The following is a 21,497-nucleotide window of genomic DNA, read 5'->3' on the forward strand; positions in this document are numbered from 1 at the left end:
TAACTGACCTCATATGTAAATGATATATTTAAAAGGGAAGACTGAAGGGTGTGGTAAAGTTCATAGTTTAAATTGAATACATGATTGAAAAACAACTGTGGAAAATACCTTTGTTGTGCTAAACTGTTTGGAAAGTTTTACACGAGCACCTGCTCCTCCCCGCCTGGTGTAGCCCAGAGTCTTTTTATTCCTTAGAGAATTTAAATCACCATTTGGTGGTAGCTTCAGTTCAAGGAACAAGACCTAGAAATTACACAGCATACCCATTCAAGAGGAGGGAAAACCCTGAAAATTCTATAGTCATTTCAGACACCACATAGTCCACGAAGAGTGTTTTATCAGGCTTGCCCAGATTCACAGACCTCAGCAACATCCTCTGGACTGGTCAAGGAGAAACTGTGTCCAGCTAGTTGATAGGCCTTGTTTTCCAGGTCACTGAGTTTAGCCTGCATCACATTTTTCTGAGCTTCACATTCGGCGACGCTAAAGCCGATACCGTTCAGCTCCAAGAGAGCCAAGCAGTACTGAGTGGGCATTTCTACTCGCTGGAATACATCTGAGAAACAAACAAATAAACAAACAAAACAAAACAGCAAGCTATTCAGTAACTAAGAGAGTAACTACACTAAATATCATGATAGAACAAGACATAAAATTTGTGATAAACACCTAAGAAGCCATCTTTTTCCATGAGCACATTGAGTTGTGTCATGACTCTGAAGATAAGAACAGACTCTATGGCTGCTCTGTATCGACCAGAATGACTTGGGTTTCCATATATTCCCAGACTTTCCACACCCTGTCCTGGGCTAATTCCGTCCAACAACGGCAGATCCTGTGGAGTAAAGTTTGTCACCATGTTGTGAAGGGTGCGTTCCTCAGAGCCTGGATCCAGAAGCCAACAAGCAACCTAAAATTAACAAAGCTATTTCAGAGGAAGTACAAAGTGACAGGTCAGGTAATTAAATGAAAACATTTCCTTACATACTGTCACAAGGTAAAGAATAAAACACTACGTGTTTTCTCTTATAGTAAACTAAACTCAATGATGGTGTAATGTGATACAAATTGAGGAAAGTGAACAGAGGACCGTTACCACCCTGAAGTTGATTATTTTCCAATAACAGCACATCCTGAAGTTTTATCTTTTACTATAGCAATGTCAATAAATGATTTTTAATTAAAGGCCGACACTTTGTACAAGTTTGTTACGTTTAGTCCACGAGACAAAATTTGTTCCTGTTATCATTTACATTACATCAGCTATAAACAGTCAGTCATTCACTCATCAGCCTGTTTTTCCGCTCTCTCGAACTTACTAAGACAGAAACCAAAACCTTGGCTTCTTCAAACCAGGACCTTCAGCATGCACTGGGGCAGTTTGCAGTCGAGTGTGAAGCGGCTGGGATAAGAATCAGCACCTCCAAGTCCGAGGCCATGGTTCTCGACCGGAAAAGGGTGGCTTGCCCTCTTCGGGTTGGTGGAGAAGTCCTGCCTCAAGTGGAGGAGTTTAAGTATCTCGGGATCTTATTCACGAGTGAGGGAAGGATGGAGCGTGAGATCAACAGGCGGATCGGTGCAGCCTCCGCAGTGATGCGGTCGCTTTACCGGTCCATCGTGGTGAAGAAGGAGCTGAGCCAAAAGGCAAAGCTCTCAATTTACCGGTCGATCTACGTTCCGACTCTCACCTATGGTCATGAGCTTTGGGTAACGACCAAAAGAACAAGATCGCGGATACAAATGGCCGAAATGAGTTTCCTTCGCAGGGTGGCTGGGCGCTCCCTTAGAGATAGGGTGAGAAGCACAGTCACTCGGGAGGAGCTCGGAGTAGAGCCGCTGCTCCTCCATATCGAGAGGAATCAGCTGAGGTGGCTCGGGCATCTCTTTCGGATGCCTCCTGGACGCCTCCCTGGGGAGGTGTTCCAGGCATGTCCCCCCGGGAGGAGGCCCCGGGGAAGACCCAGGACACGCTGGAGGGACTATGTCTCTCGGCTGGCCTGGGAACGCCTCGATGTTCTTCCTGAGGAGCTGGACGAGGTGTCTGGGGAAAGGGAAGTTTGGGCTTCCATGCTCAGACTGCTGCCTCCATGACCCGGCCCCGGATAAGCGGAAGAAAATGAGATGAGAAACCAAAACCTATTATGCAAATGAGAAACTGGAACCCTCAAGCCTTTCCTATGCTGTAAAACTCAAGGGCTTTACCAGTGCTTTTCCACTGACAGTTATAAAGTGCTGACAACGGAGACTCCTTCCACAAATAATACAAAAACATCTTTCTGGAACTCTTCATGTTTTCCATTTGTTAATGAACATGTTTTAATCTGTTTGTTATTAGGCTTCAGTTATACTGAGCATCTGCCATACAAGTCCCTGTGAACAAGTTATTACTACAGACGTTATAACTATTAGAATAACGACATTATTATAAAACTGTGATTTTAATTACAGCCAGAACTAGGGGTAAACAATATGACAAAAATTAAAAAATAAAATAAAAAATCATATAATACTTGAAGACCTTTTTATGATACACAATATTTATCACGATATTTAGGTTTGCTAACAATATCTATAAAAATAAACTGACTTAAGAGTAAAAATTTAAAAATCAAATACTTTTAATTTTTAAAAAATACGTTTTACAAATCAATCATATCGCACAATTTTTTTTTTATTTTATGGTTCAGAAAATGGGGCAGCACGGTGGTGTAGTGGTTAGCACTGTCGCCTCACAGCAAGAAGGTCCGGGTTCGAGCCCCGTGGCCGGTGAGGGCCTTTCTGTGCGGAGTTTGCATGTTCTCCCCGTGTCCGCGTGGGTTTCCTCCGGGTGCTCCGGTTTCCCCCACAGTCCAAAGACATGCAGGTTAGGTTAACTGGTGACTCTAAGGCCAAGTTTACATTAGACCGTATCTGTCTCGTTTTCTTCGCGGATGCACTGTCCGTTTACATTAAAACGCCTGGAAACGCCGGGAAACGGGAATCTGCCAGGGTCCACGTATTCAATCCAGATCGTGTCTGGTCCGGTGCTGTGTAAACATTGAGAATACGCGGATACGCTGTGCTGAGCTCTAGCTGGCGTCGTCATTGGACAACGTCACTGTGACATCCACCTTCCTGATTCGCTGGCGTTGGTCATGTGATGCGACTGCTGAAAAACGGCGCGGACTTCCGCCTTGTATCACCTTTCATTAAAGAGTATAAAAGTATGAAAATACTGCAAATACTGATACAAATACTGCCCATTGTGTAGTTATGATTGTCTTTAGGCTTGCCATCCTTCCACTTGCAAGTGGTAAGTGACGCGCATACCCGACATGCACCGAGATCACACACACAGCGGCTCAGTCCCAAATCACAGCTCGTGCGCTCCACTCGCGCGCTCTGTGAGCTGCGCAGGGCCGGAGTGCGCACCCTCCAGAGGGCACTCGCTGTTCAGGGCGGAGTGATTTGGAGCGCAGGATGCCTGCGGAGCTGAGCGTATCCGTGTATTGGCGTTGCTGTGTGCACGCTAATCGTTTTAAAAACGTTAATCTGATGATCCGCTGATACGGTCTAATGTAAACCCCACCTAAATTGACCGTAGGTGTGAATGTGAATGGTTGCCTGTGTCTATGTGTCAGCCCTGTGATGACCTGGCGACTTGTCCAGGGTGTACCCCGCCTTTCACCCGTAGTCAGCTGGGATAGGCTCCAGCTTGCCTGCGACCCTGTAGAACAGGATAAAGCGGCTAGAGATAATGAGATGAGATTCAGAAAATTAGATCAGCTGCGTCCAATCAGAATTTGCCATTCTATTCTTAAAAAAGTTTGAAAAAGAGATCAAGATACCCATGATATCTCCAAAAAGTGTATTGCAACACAATTTATCACGATATTGATATTAAATGATCATATCACCCAGCCCTAGCTTGGACTACTGCGGAGACGGTATGAGGGAGGAGACATCCCACTTTAAGAATCCTGAATAGAAATCTATGGGGAAAGTCCATAAATCCAAACATGGAGACTGTAAACACATATCCCACCCCCTCCCCAAAAAGCCAATCGTCTGACGAACCAGGAAACACATTAAGCCACAATAAGTGGCTTAACAATAACAAGTGTTGTTGCACTGATGTAAGCACACAGTTGCGCATGCATTGTAGAAGTAAATGGGGGATGAACCACTTTTTAAACCTTATTTTGGGGCAAAGTCGCCAAACTTTTTAAGCGGTTTTTAATCAGATTTGTCTGGCGGTTTTTATGCCCCGGTAGCCATTGAAGGTGCAGTGATTGCTCTCTCCTCATTCATTTAGGTAGGTGCTTGGTCTTGTTAGCCTGAAATAACTGCCCAGGAGCGTTACCAAGATGGCTGCCGAGTGGCAAGACTTGCCTACAAGGATTTTGACTATTGTCAGAGCTGCTGTTATAGAAAATTAATCAACACCTTCTGACTTATCAGATTTGAGAATTCATCAGCACTGTGGTATAATCATTGTTGATATGGAATCATTGTTTGATAGATGCACATGGATGACATTTGCTGAATTTCTCACCTTGGGGTCCTCAAATACCCCCGTTATTGAAAGTCCACAGGCCAGGACTAGAGTTTTATACACCTGAACATAGTCATAAGCAACAGTCACACCCTCAGCACCAGAAGTGGACCTTGTCACACAGGCCTGAATGCCCTTCATCCTCTCTCCCACTGGCAGATTTTCATCAAGTGGAGGTGGCGCTAAGCTTGCGCTTATATTTGCTGGAAAAATCAGTTTGAAGGGTTTTAAATAAACATGATTCAAATACTGTTTTAAAAATAAGATTAAGGATTTAAAGTTAAAAGGTGCATTTAGTACCTGTGTCTGTTAATTCCTTTTGTAGTGATACATAATATGCATCCTTTCCTCCCCAGCATATAGATAAGCCAGTTACAAACAGATTCTCATGTCCTTTTACGGGAAAGCCGTCTTTTCTTTTGGTCCTCATTGGGGTCGTTGCTTTAAACAGAAAACATTAAGCAATGAATAAAACAAAAATAGTGGGGGTGTGCTTTTAAAAGATAAGAATCAATCAATCAACGACAAGATGCTGTGGTGTGTCCACTTACACGACAGCAAATCAACACATTTTTCAAAACAAACAAACAAAAAAAACCAGCCATCATACTTACCATCCATTTTTATTCTATCCACACTCACTGGATATGAGCAATTGCACGCTGTGATTGGCTACTCTACTACTAGGCTATCAGCTCATATACCGTGAGTAGAGAAAAAGTAGCAGAGCGCATCAAGTCAAATATATCACGTTATCATCAAGTGTTTAAAAGAAACAGAAATAGCTAAAAGAATATAGTTCCCATCCCCACCCCCCCCAAATATCTCCTCTTCCACATTCCAGCCCAGTTGGTAGCGGTAATGCACCTTTAAGTTGGTTTGCCAACCAGCAAAAAAAAAAAAAACCCTGAAGAAGAAAAAGAAGAGGAAAATGGCGGAGTATGTTGCTGAACCAACCAAGGATGAAATAAAAACTCTACTCGAAAACAACCCCCCCCCCCAAAAAAAAGCTACAAAGTATGGAATGAAAGTATTTCATGGTAAGAATGTATCTTTAAGTATTATTCTAGCATTTTTCACAAATTGCTACTGTCATTTTGCCAGATTGTTTACATTCTAAGTGGAAATTATTTTGCCGGACGTTTTGTATAAAGTCTTTATTTATTGAATTTGCAAAAAAATAAAAATGCTCTGTTTCTCAAAATACAGTGAATGTGGATAGAATAAAACAGTTATTCCACTCAATCTCGTCGTACATGTCTTACAGCCGACTCGACGCAACACGCCTCATCAGCTATCAGCTCCTGTACGACTCGATTTCGTGGAATAATTGTTAAATAGCTACATTTAAAATGTTATGGAATATGTTATCACTTACTACAGCAGGATTCACCTCTCTTGTTTCTCTCTCTTTAAATAAAAGTTAATAAAGTATTACAGAGAAACTGCAAAGCACAAAGTGCTTGGTCACAATGACTGAAGACTTGTTACAGCTTTACATCTGACTGACACCGGAGACTCCTCCCAAAAAAGTTAAACAAACATCTCCTTTAAAGTACATATCACGGGTAAATTCAGGAGCAAGATCAATGTAATTCTCCTATTTTACGAGTATATTAAACTTTGGTCAAATATGTCACATTTTGCCCAATTTTTTTACCTTGCGCAATACCAGAAAAATTCAGTTGAAATCAAGCCATTTGAGGCGAATTGGTCCGCCTCTGAAAAAACTTGGCATTTGGATTTCCCGGCAAACATTGATTTTCGTGACGTCACGTGCGGGACGCCTCCCTCTGAATCCTAAGTTAGCGTTGGTTTGTTTATGAGAAAACGAGCTGGTGGTTTTCTACAAATTTCTTCAATGTTATGGAGCAATTATTAAAATGGTTAACAGATGTATCGTAGGAGGGTGTAGCAACACCAATCTTGATGGGATTAGTGCTCATCGTTTTGCAAAAGACCGGACAATGAGAGAGAAATGGGAGCGCTTCGTGCGAGGCATCTGGAAGCCGAAGACCAAAGCAGAGCCGAGAAAAAGACCAAGAAAATCGGCGATTCACAAGTTGATTGTTGCCAGGGTAAGAAATAAGAGAGACTATACTCTAAATTAGGTGTTCCTGTGTTTGTGTGGTACACAGATAATGTTATTTACTGACGCACACAAAAGTAAACAACACGAAAGCGCTGGGTGATAATACACTTACTTCACATGTATCAAGGGACATGCGTGTCAGGGCTTGAGATCTTGGGACCTGTCAAACACATTAAATGTATATACAACCCCGCTTAGCCGATTCCACGTGTGTAGCTTATGAAATATTTCTCCTACAGTAGCCAGTACTCTTCTAAATGAAGAAATATATAAATACTAGTGCTGTCAAGCGATTAAAATATTTAATTGCGATTAATGTCGCGACAGTCATAGTTAACTCACGATTAATCGCAATTTAATCGCACATTTTTGTCACATAAAAAACCATTGTAATTCTCTTATCAGCATAAAAAAGTGCATGGGCTTGCTTTGTACCAATGTTTTTTTTTATTGCAAAGCATAACACGTCTTGACACAGCCACTGCAAAGTGAAACCTAAGCCGAGCACCGGCGCGGGGCTAGCAAGAGAACCATGAGTGAAATGATCTACTGTTGAATTATCCATCTTTTTTTTTTTAATCTCCGTTGTTCATTGATAAATATTGCATTGAATCTGATCTTTACTGTTTCAGCTCACTTAACACATTTTGTACTTTCACACTTTCTGCCTGTTGATGCGTCGCGCTGTCCAATCAGAGGCGGCCAAATTTGCATATTACAGGAAGGATTTCTGGGATAGCATTGAGTTTACAGTTCAGAGGGATCTGGCTTCTTTAGACGCTGTCTTCTTAAAACTGAATAAATATTTAAAAAGAGCCAAATGAGCCAGTCTTTTGAACGGCTCTTTTCAAAGAACGGATCACAAAGATGCGGATCCCATCAAAGAGCCATAAATCCCAGCTCTACTAGCGCACCCTGCCCGCGCTGGTTCTTTGGGGGAGGAGGGCAGAGGACTCTGGCTGTGCGGGGCGTGGCATTACAGTCTAGCTGCTATCGGTTTTCTAAGCAAAGTCGCTGTTCCAAGTTCCTGGCAGTTTCAAAAGCTTATGAAAAACCTACATCATGTCACAGAGCGTTAATCTCGAGATAAAAAAAATTATCGCCGTTAAAATTGAGTCAAGTTAACGCGTTAATAACGCGACATTTTTGACAGCACTAATAAATACATAATAGTAATTAGAAAAAAATACGATTTATGTAACAATAGATAGAGGAGCATTGATACATGAATCCATGGGTTTAGAAGCTCAGGCGACAATTCCATATTTCAATGCAAAATCGCTAGCTGCTAAACTTGGTCTACACTGAATCCATGCAAGCTCTAGCAGCCTGCTGGCGGATCCGCACGTGACGTCACGAATCTGGCTCCAGACTCCCTTGGGGTCATTCCATGTCAATTCACACAAATGCCCAAAACCTCCCCAGTGACACCTCTCCAATTTGCCTTATTTTAATTTTCTTAGTGCCTTATGATGTCAAATGAAAGAATCCAAAATTTTAGCTTCCTAGCTCAAACGTTTTTTGAGTTATGGCCCTTCAAAGTTTGGATGCCACGCCCACTTTTGGGGTCCGGGAATTGTACACTTATGCTGCTTTTCCACTACAAACGCGGCTGAGTTGGGCTGAGCCATGCCGTGCTGAGTCGAGCTGAGCGGGGCTGTTGGAGTTGCATTTCGACTACAACCGCGCTGAACCGTGCTGGCTGGAAGTGGGTGGACACATTGGGTGGAGTTAGCGAAAGTGGGTGGACGTCACGTGATGTCGTTAAGCAGCGCAAACAGTGACATCAGTGAGCTTTTAAGCGGTAGTCTCACGACCCGAATAGTAAACAATAAACATGGACATGCAGTCGTTAGTGTTGCTGGTCTTGGTGCTGTGGCTTGTTGTCACCGACAACGCCAACAGATACTGGCAAGAGCGTATAGATGAGGCGAGGCGCATAAGGCTTCAGAAATTCTCGTAATTCGTAATTCTTCTTCTTCCGGGTTTACGGTGTTTACAGATCCCAGCGTGCTCGCGGGGCGTGTGTGGGCATGTGAGGACACTCCTCCTCACCAATCAGTGCACAGGGGAGTGTCTGCTCACGCCCCCAGCCTCACTCGGCTCGGTTTGGCTCGCTTCAGCCCCACTCCAAAACGGTGCGAGTTTTAGGGGCTAAGCAGGGCTGAAGCGAGCTGAGTCGTGCTGTTTTTTGGTAGTCGAAACGCAAGCCGTGTCGGGCTGAAGTGAGCTGAAGCGAGCTGAAGCGAGCTGAAGTGAGCTGAAAAAGGGTAGTGGAAAAGGGCCTTTAATTTGCAAGCATTTTTGGAGGCCCATATCTTTTGTTCTAAGGGGCATATAGACCTGTAAATTGCTATATCTATGTATTCTGGCCCTGTCTATCTGATTCTGCACCTAAAAATAGCACAAGTTTACTAACTTTAGAGAGATTAACCCATAATATTCCGAAATAAACCGTTCCAGCTAGGAAGCTGAAATTTTGGATTCTTTCTTTTGACATCATAAGGCACTAATAAAATAAATATCAGGCAAATTGAAGAGGTGTCACTGGGGAGGGCGTGTGAATTGACATGGAATAACCCCTTGGGATTTTTCCAGACGCGTTTTATTTTTTTCTGCTGTAGACAGATGGCCTTGTGCAAAATTACCCTTCTGGATGAGTGCGTAAAGGGACATACTTTCATGTAAAAAAAAAAATAATAATAAAAAAAACATGAAATTGGTCCAAGGATATGCACTTTAAAGCTGCGTTGTTATAGAGAAGTCGTCAACCCCTTCTGAACTGAGAATTCAATATTGCTGATATACACAGCACAACATGCTCAACTATAACAACATACACGAATTACCTTTTTTAAATTTGCTCCCGATAACTGCTTCAGGTTGCACTGGGCCATCTCTCCTCTCACAGGCAACAGCCAGAGAAAATCTCTCCTTTGTTTTCCACTCATTTATAAATGTTTCAAACAGTCTTTTATCACTTGCTACATCAATAATAGAGAAGGATTCGGGACTGCTAAAGTTGGAGGCAGAGATAGAGGTATGCTGTGAAAGCTGCAGTGAAAAGCCCTCATCAGCCAAGGATGTCTGTAACTGTGACATGGCCTTCACTTCCACACAAAGCTGTTGATTGCCCTCGGGGCCATGTTTTGGAGATGAATTTAGTCTAGACTCTATGCAAGTTTGGTGATTTAGAGGTGACTGAACAGCTGAAGTGGTCATTTTGACCCGGGGCGTAACAGGCTCACATACTGGTGTGGGAGGAATAAGGTCATGGTTCACGGAATTTAATTTAACTATACACAAATCATCTGACAACGAGCCTTTTTGATTTCCATGCTCAGGCTGAACTTCAGCAGAAACCACCTTCTGTTCCTTTGCATCCGCTTGCCCTGAAGGTTCATGGACTGTTGAAAACTGGTCAGACCACTTTTCAAAAATGTCTTGCATTCCTGGGCTCAGATGAAATGAAGACCTGGTGGCACTTCTTGAACAAGGTGCGTTGCTTTGCGACACTTGTATCTCGGACACAACGTCATCTGTGTAACCGGGCTTTTCTGCTTCACTCGAGGTATCTTTTGGTCCAGTACAGACCTTCAAACCACTGTTCCGCTTCTCCAGATAGTGCTCTCCTATAAGTAACGAATCACCCCATTCTGAGAGGTTAAAAGAAGACTCGCCCCATTGTACTGCTTCTTGATCATCCACTTGGTTCTCTGCATTCAAAGTGATGGGTGGAGCATGTAAACTTGTATTTGCATCTCCAGCTTTGTCTCTTTCAGACTCCTCGGCAAATCCTGCCTCGTCCTCCATGGCCTCCAAGATGGAGCTGTCATACAGACTATCGAAGAGAAAACTGCTGCTCCTATTGGGACTGTTGTCCATAGTACCTTCAGGTATCGCTTTTGTCACAGTGTCTGAATTGGCTGTTTGGCCTTGGGGTTTTGAATTTAAGTGCTTTTCACATGATTCGGTTGTTTGGTTCGTGAAATTGAGAAGCTTCTCCATTTGACTGTCTGTCAGTGAAATGTTGTACTTTGGTTTGGCTTGAATTGAAGGCAACTCATTTGGAATATTATCAGAAACTAGCGATGCTCCATCGTTTGAATCTTTGTTATTTTTTTGTTCATGCCTCTTCTCTGGGACTAGATTTTCATTTTTAGGAGGAGAGATTTGGTCAGTCCCAGCATATTTGTGTGTAGTCCTGAATTCATGACTAGTGTTTGAATTGCCAATACTATGAGGCAATTTGTCGTCTTGAAGCAACATTCGTTCAGTCTGAGTATCGAGCTGAAAACTGTCACCAAATTCTTCTAATTCCCCCGTGTACAAATCTGGAGAACTACACTTTTCCCCTGAAATTAGTATGACTTCAGATACAACGCTACACTTTATATCTGAACTTGCCAAAAAGTCAGCAGAAATACTAAGATTAGGTTGTCTTAAAAGGTAATTTCCTTTTGACTTTTTATTGTAACGATCAGCATACTTCCCCTTATTAGCTCCCTTATCAGAAACAGACATCCTGTTTATCTCGGTTACAGCTTGATATTCATTTTTCACGTCATCTGTGAATGTTTTCTCATCACAAGATGGAAAGTGGGGCCGATTGGTTAAAGTTTGTGTCTTTCCAAGATGAAAAGGAATGGATGATGGAGAGGATGTCTGAGGCTTACGGTTTTGGTGTACTGCTGTGCTTTGAGATTCAGTAATATTGGGTGTTTTTCTGCTATCAGAGTGATAATTCTTCAAAGAAGCAGTTAAGGTTTGCCTGAACTCTGTACAGGGTTTTTCTTCTTCAGTTACTCTATTTCCAGAAACCACCTTGGTTTCATCATCTTTCACCCGTCTACGTTTAGATCGTGGACTTGCAGGAGGACTGTTATTGCATGAGATGCAACTTCGATCAGAACTGTACCTGGAGTTTCGTAGAAATGCAGAAATCACCTCTGTAGTCCCACAGCCATTCTGATCTACTTTATCTTTTGCTTTTACTTTGTGTAAAGCACTAGATTGCTGTTCAGTGTCCACAGGGTTTTCTACATTTGCAGTGGAACTCTTTGGGTTTATATGACTTTGAGAGTTATCAGATGGAGGACCAGCTGGTATATGATGTCCTTTTACGAGCTTCTTCAATTTCTCAGTCCTAACATTCTTCTCGTTGGATGAACCCTCAGATGGAGACTGTAAACTGGAATCTGTTGATTCATCAGAAGAATTTGTTCTCGCTTCTGGTGAGAGAGAGTTGGGGTTCCACTCCACACCAAGAAGGGCCAGGTCCTGCTGGAGGAGCTGCCTAGCCTCTGACACGATCTGCTGCGCAGCCTCATTTTCAGTCAAAGCCTTTTTCCCGCTGACCCAAATACAGCGCATGCTTCTGCGTTCCTCAGCCTCTTCCTCGCTCTCATCTACTGCCTGCCGAGAACTATCATTTCAGAAATGGCAAGCAGTTAGTCATCTTTTAAAATATCAACCCACATACAGTATATAAATTGAGTCAGTACTGTAATGGAAACTTCTAATAAACACTTCAGAACGCTTAGCAGTTGTCTTTTCAGTTATTTATTATAATAGATCAAATAAAACAGATATATAAAATAGGAAAGGAAAAAAGAAGAAAGAGAAGAAAAAAAACACCACTTCTAGTGATGTTGAGAGTGCACTCTGAGTTCTGTCTCCGGAATGTTATCTATTATACTCTGAAGATATTTGCTTACTGCTCGCATCTGTACGTGATTGGCTCAAGATTTTCTATGAAGCTTTGCTAATGAGTGCACCCGGAATGCGCCGATATGTGCAGGCAGATGTGTAGTTAGGGAGTACTCAGGCACCCTGCTTATCACCACCAAGGCCACAGAAAGGCGATTACAACATGGGAAAAACAACTTTCTCAGTACACTAGGCCACTTGAGCTCAACACACAAACACAGAGAATAGGAATGTTCATCCACTAAATTTCCCCTCACAGTATCTAATCTAGAATATTTCGATGCATTTTTACAGAAAATGACATGCGACACTCAGGGGAGAAATTTGTGCCACGAGAAACTACATTTGAAATATTTATATTTGAATTTGATTTGCTGAACTTTAACTGCATTGAAAAACTGAACAACAATTTGAAATTAAATGTATTAGTTTGGAACTGAATTCCAGTAAAATTGAAACTGAATGGAATATAATGAAATTGAATTCATTTGCTCTGAAACTGCATTTGATCCTCACTGAAAATTCAATTCTCTATACTTTCAATCCTCATTATTCAAATTCAGTTAGTCTGTGACACATCTGGATTGGTGAGGAAAAGCAATTAAGTACAGATCATTGACTGTATATAAATGTAACCATGGGGACCACCTGGGTACCTCTCTAATATAGTCAGGCAGTAGGAGAGACAGCCAAGATCTTCTGAAGCTGATGTTTTTTTAATATATGGGTGTTTTAGTTTGAATTACAACTACCAGCGGTTGTGTGGTTGTAACTTGGAACTCCACATAACCGCTGGTAGTTGCAACTCAAATTAACACACTTCTGTGTATTTATTAAGGGGAAAAACAACAACAACAAAACACCAGCTTCACCTGCCTGACTACATTACAGGGGTACAAAGCTGGTCCCCATGGCTACGGTTAATGATGTGCACTCGACTGCTGTTCCTCAATGTGCGTCACCGTCAAACTGAAATCGAATTACAAGAACTGAATTTGAATTGAACGAGAATTTGAATTGCAGTTTCCAGTAGCACAAATTTCTCCCCATATACACTACCGTTCAAAAGTTTGGGGTCACTTTGAAATTTCCTTACTTTTGAAAGAAAAGCACTGTTCTTTTCAATAAAGATCACTTTAAATTAAAGCCGCAAGCGGCCTCGACGGGCCCTCGCGCCAGCGGCCAGGGGGGGCGGGGGCATGCGTCCCCGCGAAATACCGTAAAGAGTTTGCTTGCCAAGTTTGACAAATCAGAAGCTGCAATATCATTTGTGCCATAACCAGCACCCCCAGGGGCGAAAGTGCACAAAATTTGGCGTATATGTCAGGTGAGCTATGAAGAGTTTGCGTATGAAGTTTGATGACAATTGAGTAAATAGAAGATGAGATATAGATTTTTGAAGAATAAATTTTTTGGTTTTTCCCATGTCAGTAGGTGGCGCTATGCTGTACATGAGCGATTATGAGTTGGAGAAATAAGTGTCTACAACAGCAACGCACTATCACAAGGTAGTGGTGTGAAGGAAAAGCATTATGGAATTATTTACCAAAAACCCGTTTTGGAGCAATTGCGTCGGCCAAAAACAGCCCCCCCCATGGACGAAAATTCCCAAAATGTGGTAGACATGACATGGGAGGTAGTAAGAGGGTGGCCGTGAAGTTTGACCAAATTTGAGGAAAGATTGGATTTTGTGCCCAAAAATAGCGCCCCCAGTGGCGAAATATCACAGAAATTGGGTAACATGTCAGAAGCCCAATGAGTGATTTGCGTGTGAAGTATGAGCAGTTTTGAGCAATGAGAAGATTTGTTATGAATTTTTAAGCATGTAAAATTTTGCATTGAAAATTGATTGACGTATAACTTCTGAACGGTTTACGTTACGTGAAACTTATTTAGTAACTTTTGTCAGCCATGTCTGTAGATGATGTGTATCAATTGTGGTGACATTCCTATGAACGGTCTAGGAGGAGTTGCGCCGTCTTCGTGGCCATGCATTTCGCACAAAAGTGAAATAACCTCACTTCCTGTTGGGCGTGGCTAATGCATTGGCATTACATTTTTGTCCGGCTTAGTGAGATACATATGCGTACCAAATGGCATGCCACTACTACAAACTAGATGGCAACCAGGCACCTTAAAGCGGGAGGCCAAAATCACAACGATTTAGGGGGCGCTATAGAGGCCCTGAGGCCCGCCTGGATCTGGGCTTTTGGTTCTCAGTAGCGGTGGCAGTCTAAGAAAAAGGAGCCAAATTTCGTGCGTTGTCGACCATGGCAAGCGCCCCAATAAGGGTCTTGAAAAGAGTTTGCTTGCCAAGTTTGACAAATCAGAAGCTGCAATATCATTTCCGCCATAACCAGCACCCCCAGGGGCGAAAGTGCACAAAATTTGGCGTACATGTCAGGTGAGCTATGAAGAGTTTGCGTATGAAGTTTGATGACAATTGAGTAAATAGAAGATGAGATATAGATTTTTGAAGAATAAATTTTTTGGTTTTTCCCATGTCAGAAGGTGGCGCTATGCTGTACATGAGCGATTATGAGTTGGAAAAATAAGTGTCTACAACAGGAACGCACTATCACAAGGTAGTGGTGTGAAGGAAAAGCATTATGGAATTATTTACCAAAAACCCGTTTTGGAGCAATTGCGTCGGCCAAAAACAGCGCCCCCCATGGACGAAAATTCCCAAAATGCAGTATGCATGACATGGGAGGTAGTAAGAGGGTGGCCGTGAAGTTTGACCAAATTTGAGGAAAGATTGGATTTTTTGCCCAAAAATAGCGCCCCCAGTGGCGAAATATCACAGAAATTGGGTAACATGTCAGAAGCCCAATGAGTGATTTGCGTGTGAAGTATGAGCAGTTTTGAGCAATTAGAAGATTTGTTATGAATTTTTTAGCATGTAAAATTTTGAAGTGAAAATTGATAGACGTAAAACTTCTGAACGGTTTATCCTACGTGAAACGTATTTAGTAACTTTTGTCAGCCATGTCTGTAGATGATGTGTATCAATTGTGGTGACATTCCCATGAACGGTCTAGGAGGAGTTGCGCCGTCTTCGTGGCCATGCATTTCGCACAAAAGTGAAATTACCTCACTTCCTGTTGGGCGTGGCTAATGCATTGGCATTACATTTTTGTCCAGCTTAGTGAGATACATATGCATACCAAATGGCACGCCACTACTACAAACTATATGGCAACCAGGCACCTTAATGTGGGAGGCCAAAATCACAACGACTTAGGGGGCGCTAAAGAGGCCCTGAGCCCCGGCCAAGTTTGGGCTTTTGGTTCTGAGTAGCGGTGGCAATTCTCGGAACTGGTGCCAAATTTCGTGCGTTTTCGCCCATGGCAAGCGCCCCGAAAATGGCCCAACAGCGGAGAAAAATAAAGAAGAAGAAGAAGAAGACGGAAGAATAATAATAGTGAACTCTTACAAGAACAATAGGGCCTTCGCCCTATAGGGCTCGGGCCCTAACTAATCAGAAATCCACTCTATACATTGCTAATGTGGTAAATGACTATTCTAGCTGCAAATGTCTGGTTTTTGGTGCAATATCTCCATAGGTGTATAGAGGCCCATTTCCAGCAACTATCACTCCAGTGTTCTAATGGTACAATGTGTTTGCTCATTGCCTCAGAAGGCTAATGGATGATTAGAAAACCCTTGTACAATCATGTTAGCACAGCTGAAAACAGTTTAGCTCTTTAGAGAAGCTATAAAACTGACCTTCCTTTGAGCAGATTGAGTTTCTGGAGCATCACATTTGTGGGGTCGATTAAATGCTCAAAATGGCCAGAAAAATGTCTTGACTATATTTTCTATTCATATTACAACTTATGGTGGGAAATAAAAGTGTGACTTTTCATGGAGAAAACAAAATTGTCTGGGTGACCCCAAACTTTTGAACGGTAGTGTATTACACGTTCAGATGAAACAGTTAAAACCAATAAACGTTCCTCTCTCTCATGAATATATTTTATGCTTAAATATGTTCTCAAAACCAAAAGTACAATTTCTTAAAATGGTTTGCCACCAGGACTGGCCCGAGCACCAAACCAACACCCTTCTTCTGTAAAGTGAGCAGTGATACGTTACCTTTTGAAAGGAACAGCTTTCCTCAAGGCTTTTTCCACATCAGTAATATTTGCACGCGCAACCTCAGCCACAGTAACCAACCCAGCACTGTAGAGCGTTCGTGCTCTCTGGGCGTTCAGCAAAGAAATACGCACCAGATCACACAGCTCTCGCTGTACTCCAAAGCTCAGACGACTTTGGAACTGGGACAGCAGGAGCTCAAGGTTGTGCCATCCGAGACGATTACAGAAGACTGTAACCATACCTGCCATTCAGAATAATGTTACTTCCTGCCAGGTACAAATTCTCTTCTTAACAAAGCTCTATACAATGTACTGTATAGTTTTACAGCTCTAAGTAATAAATAGAGGGGAAACCTGCATAGGTAGAAGCTGACTGCTGAAGTGACTGGAGCTGTCCTCGGCTACAGCTGTACTTCTTCGCTACAACTCCAAGAGGTTCCTCGTTGACCAGATCAAACAATACAAGCGTGGTGAAAAAACTGCAAGACAACAAAACAAAAGTAACATGGCTACCTTACATTTATTTCGGAATATTTTTGTAAACCGAAAGGCAATTCTTCCTACGAAGACTGTGAAGCAAATTTTCTGTTTCCTGTTCAGTAAAGATTGCAGGCAGGCAGACTGACTTAGTGAGGGGGCGGCATGGTGGTGCAGTGGTTAGTACTGTTGCCTCACAGCAAGAAAGTTCTGGGTTCAAGTCCAGTGGCCAAGGGGGGGGGCCTTTCTGTGTGGAGTTTGTACGTTCTCCCCGTGTCTGTTACCCCTTTTCCACCAAATCAGTTCCAGGGCTGGTGCTGGTTCACAACTCGTTCAACTTGCAAGCCAGCTGAGAACCAGTTTGCTTTTCCATAGCTCGCGGTGCTAAGCAGAGCCACGTCATTACGTCGCTGTATACGTCAGTTACGGCGCTACGTTTACATAAACCTTGGCGCGAATATCAAAACAAAAACAACATGGAAGAAGCAGCAACAACAATAATAATGGATGACTTCGCGTTTGTACAGCTGCTGCTTCTCGTCGCTTAAAAATGGCGATCTTTCGCGGTCTTGTTATTGTTGTTGGTCTTAACAACTCCCCCCCCGCTGACGTAAGTGGTTCTTTCCTCTGGCCCAGCAGAGAGTTGGTGCTAGCCTGGAACCGGTTTTTCTGGCCCCAGAGCCAGTTCTTTGTCAGTGGAAACAGAAAACCCAGTTCCAAACTAAAGCACTGGCCCCGAACCAGCCCTGGAACTGCTTTGGTGGAAAAGGGGCATGTGTGGGTTTCCTCCGGGTGCTCCGATTTTCCCCACAAGTCCAAAGACATGCAGTTAGGCTAACTGTTTACTCTAAACTGCCCATTGGTGTGAATGTGTGTGTGTGAATGGTTGAGAGGAGTAAACCTCTATAAATAATCCAGTAGAAGACAACAGGAAAACACTACTGTGATTCTTTCCTAGAAACTTGGACCTGCCGTCAGTTAGAACACTAAAGAAGACGACGACAGTACTTGAGAGAGAGAGAGAAAGATGGAGCTTATGACAAAAAAAAACCCCACCACTTTCATTCACTCTCTGGTTTCTCACAGCAAAAAGCTCTCTTTCTCAAAAACATTTAATCCATAACACAGATACGGATGTTACTATGGGCATGCACACGTACCATTTTTCTCCATCAGGCAGAGGATTACAAATATTCTGAATTTTAACAAGCCCTTAACCATTCTTCACGCCAAGCAATTTTCCCCCAATATTTGTCTTAGCTAAGAAAAAAGTATTTTGTTCATGCTTTCCAGAGTAGAAAATACCAGGCAACATGCAGGACTCATAAAGTAGACAAATATGAGTATTTAACAATTTTAAGCATCCTGCATGAAAAAAAAAAAGTTCAGAAATGTGAAATTACCGTTTGTGAATGGCCAGCTGTCTGCGCTGTTTTTCTGTTTTGGCGATTAATTTGCCACTGACAGAACGTGCCAGAAAGCCTTCCTGAATTCCCACCATCTCTGCAACTCTTTTCATTGCAGAAGGTAGCTGCTCCCACAGACAGAAGAACTGGTACCAGTCTATTGTTGTCCAGTCGACATATACTGGTGTTATCTGAGAAATAGACAGACATCAAGTCATAAACTGGTTCTAAGTTTTATGAAACTCCCCTGTCAATCACAATGACACCAGCTAATTTTGGGCAGCTTTGAACTCATGCATGCGGAAGAATGTGGATAGTTCTTTCCTCCGAGTATGCTAAAATGTCCTATGACCTGAGCAGCAGTTCAAAAAGCTGTGCTTGGCTGGTTTCACATGTCTAGGAGGAAAAACATGTTCGCTTTCACCCTCCCTAGCTGGTAGTTGTCGTATTATAGGGGAGAGCTGGCTGGTGTTTGGGAATCAGCCAAGATCAAAAATTAGGGAGAAACTGAGGGAAAAAAAAAACAAAAACATAACATTCATGACATTAATTTTAACCGCCCCAGTAACAAGAATAATAAAGTTAAGATTTTTTTTGAGATAGGTAGATAAAAAAAATTATTCTATCCACATTCATTGGATATGAGCAATCGTGCTTCTCTGATTGGCTACTCTACCACTAGGATATCGGCTCATATACCGTGAGTAGAGAAAAACAAAATGGCGGAGCGGTGCTGCTGAACCAGCTGAGGATGAAATAAAACTTTACTCAAAAACAAAACCCCAAAAAATATGGAATAAAAGTATTTGATGGTAAGAATGTATCTTTTTTTTTTCCCCAAGAATTATTATTATAGCATTTTTCACAAATTACTACTGTCATTTTGCTGGTTTGTTTACATTCTAAGCAGAAATTATTTTGTCAGACGTTTTGTATAAAGTTTTTATTTATCAAATTTGCAAAAAATAAAAATGCCCCATTTCTCAAAATCCAGTGAATGTGTGCTACGTGCCTCGTTGGCCATCAGCTCATGTACGACTCGATTTCATGGAATACAGTGCCTTGAAAAAGTATTCATACCCCTTGAACTTTTTCACATTTTTCCACCTTACAACCACAAAATTAAGTTTATTGAGATTTTATGTGATAGACCAACACAGAGTAGCACATAATTGTGAAGTGAAACAAAAATGATAAATGGTCTTCAAAATTTTAAACAAATAAAAATCTGAAAAATGTGGTGTGCATTAGTATTCAGCCCCCCTGCGTCAATACTTTGTAGAGCCACCTTTTGCTGCAATTACAGCTGCAAGTCTTTTGTGGTATGTCTCTACCAGCTTTGCACATCTAGACACTGAAATTTTTGCCCATTCTTCTTTGCAAAATAGCTCAAGCTCAGCCAGATTGGATGGAGAGCGTCTGTGAACAGCAATTTTCAAGTCTTGCCACAGATGCTCAATGGGATTTAGGTCTGGACTTTGACTGAGCCATTCTAACACATGAATATTCTTTGATCTAAAACATTCCATTGTAGCTCTGGCTGTATGTTTAGGGTCACTGTCTTGCTGGAAGGTGAATCTCCTTCCCAGTCTCAAGTATTTTGCAGCCTCCAACAGGTTTTCTTCCAGGATTGCCCTGTATTTAGCTCCATCCATCTTCCCATCAACTCTGACCAGCTTCCCTGTCCCTGCTGAAGAAAAGCATCCCCATAGCATGATGCTGCCACCACCATGTTTCACAGTGGGGATGGTGTGTGCAGGGTGATGAGCAGTGTTAGTTTTCCACCACACATAGCGCTTTGTATTTAGTCCAAAAAGTTCAACTTTGGTCTCATCTGACCAAAGCACCTTCTTCCACATGTTTGCAGTGTCCCCTACATGGCTTCTGGCAAACTGCAAACAGGACTTCTTATGCCTGTCTTTCAACAATGGCTTTCTTCTTGCCACTCTTCCAAAAAGGCCAGATTTGTGGAGTGTACGACTTATAGTTGTCCTGTGCACAGATTCTCCCACCTGAGCTGTGGATTTCTGCAGCTCCTCCAGAATGATCATGGGCCTCTTGGCTGCTTCTCTGACCAATGCTCTCCTTGCTCGCTCTGTCAGTTTAGGTGGACGGCCATGTCTTGGTAGGTTTGCAGTTGTGCCATACTTTTTCCATTTTTGAATGATGGATTGAACAGTGCTTCTTGAGATGTTCAGAGCTTGGGATATTTTTTATAACCTAACCCTGCTTTAAACTTCTCCAGAACTTTATCCCTGACCTGTCTGGTGAGTTCTTTGGTCTTCATGATGCTGTTTGTTCTTCAGTGTTCTCTAACAAACCACTGAGGCCTTCACAGAACAAGTGTATTTATGCTGAGACTAAATTACACACAGTAGGACTCTATTAACTAATTAGATGACTTCTGAAGGCAATTGATTGCACTGGATTGTATTTAGAGGTATCAGAGGACAGGGGGCTGAATACTAATGCACACCACATTTTTCAGATTTTTATTTGTTTAAAATTTTGAAGACCATTTACCATTTTCGTTTCACTTCACAACTATGTGCTACTCCGTGTTGGTCCATCACATAAAATCTCAATAAAAAACTTTTAAGTTCATGGTTGTAAGGTGGAAAAATGTGAAAAAGTTCAAGGGGTATGAATAATTTTTCAAGGCACTGTAACTATAAAATATAAAAAAGGTACAAATGTGTGAAATTTTATCTTAAAGGATCAGCTTGTACTGTTTTAGACCTGCAATAGCCGTGTAGTTTCAAAGCTACAATATTGCCATGAAATTAATCCGAGTAGCTTCTCAATTCAAGGCTTCTTCTGCCCCGTATAATCAAAGGCAACTCACAAGTGATAAAGTTTCATCCAAGGTGATGAGATTGGTTGAGGGAAGGGGAAGCTTTTTCAGTGTTTTACCGTAAGTACGTGTGGTCGACACTGTCAGCAGTAGAAAACCATAAAAATGAAAAACAGCTCTTTTAAAACATCAAATATAATAACATATATGAGACCAAATTGGTCTCTACCTGGTAAAGAATGTGGAGATCATTTTCGAGAACAAAGCCTTTCATTGCTCTTTGTAAGTCAGCAAAAATTCCCAGAGCTTCTGGTGGTGACAGAGATGATGACATTGTGGCACAACCCAGATGAGTAGGACAGTATTTTTCCTCTGCAAGAGAACA

At 42.1% G+C, this 21,497-nt stretch overlaps 1 protein-coding gene across 3 annotated transcripts in view; it reads right to left on the bottom strand.

Moving 5' to 3' along the window:
- The window catches only part of polq (polymerase (DNA directed), theta), a 50,274-nt gene that overhangs the window by 8,693 nt on the left and 20,084 nt on the right, over window positions 1-21,497 (bottom strand). For 2 of the 3 annotated variants that reach the window (XM_060936110.1, XM_060936109.1), the window contains exons 14-23: window positions 21,342-21,484; window positions 18,316-18,509; window positions 16,790-16,914; window positions 16,434-16,677; window positions 9,476-12,051; window positions 4,835-4,975; window positions 4,535-4,737; window positions 670-910; window positions 363-556; window positions 109-243 (exon numbers count right to left, since the gene is read on the bottom strand). In XM_060936110.1, coding sequence (XP_060792093.1) covers window positions 109-243; window positions 363-556; window positions 670-910; window positions 4,535-4,737; window positions 4,835-4,975; window positions 9,476-12,051; window positions 16,434-16,677; window positions 16,790-16,914; window positions 18,316-18,509; window positions 21,342-21,484 — 4,196 coding nt within the window. The remainder of the gene's footprint in view (window positions 1-108; window positions 244-362; window positions 557-669; window positions 911-4,534; window positions 4,738-4,834; window positions 4,976-9,475; window positions 12,052-16,433; window positions 16,678-16,789; window positions 16,915-18,315; window positions 18,510-21,341; window positions 21,485-21,497) is intronic. The other variant, XM_060936111.1, reaches the window with a different exon arrangement.

This window comes from Neoarius graeffei, chromosome 12 (genome assembly GCF_027579695.1).
Source record: "Neoarius graeffei isolate fNeoGra1 chromosome 12, fNeoGra1.pri, whole genome shotgun sequence".
Lineage (NCBI taxonomy): Eukaryota > Metazoa > Chordata > Actinopteri > Siluriformes > Ariidae > Neoarius > Neoarius graeffei.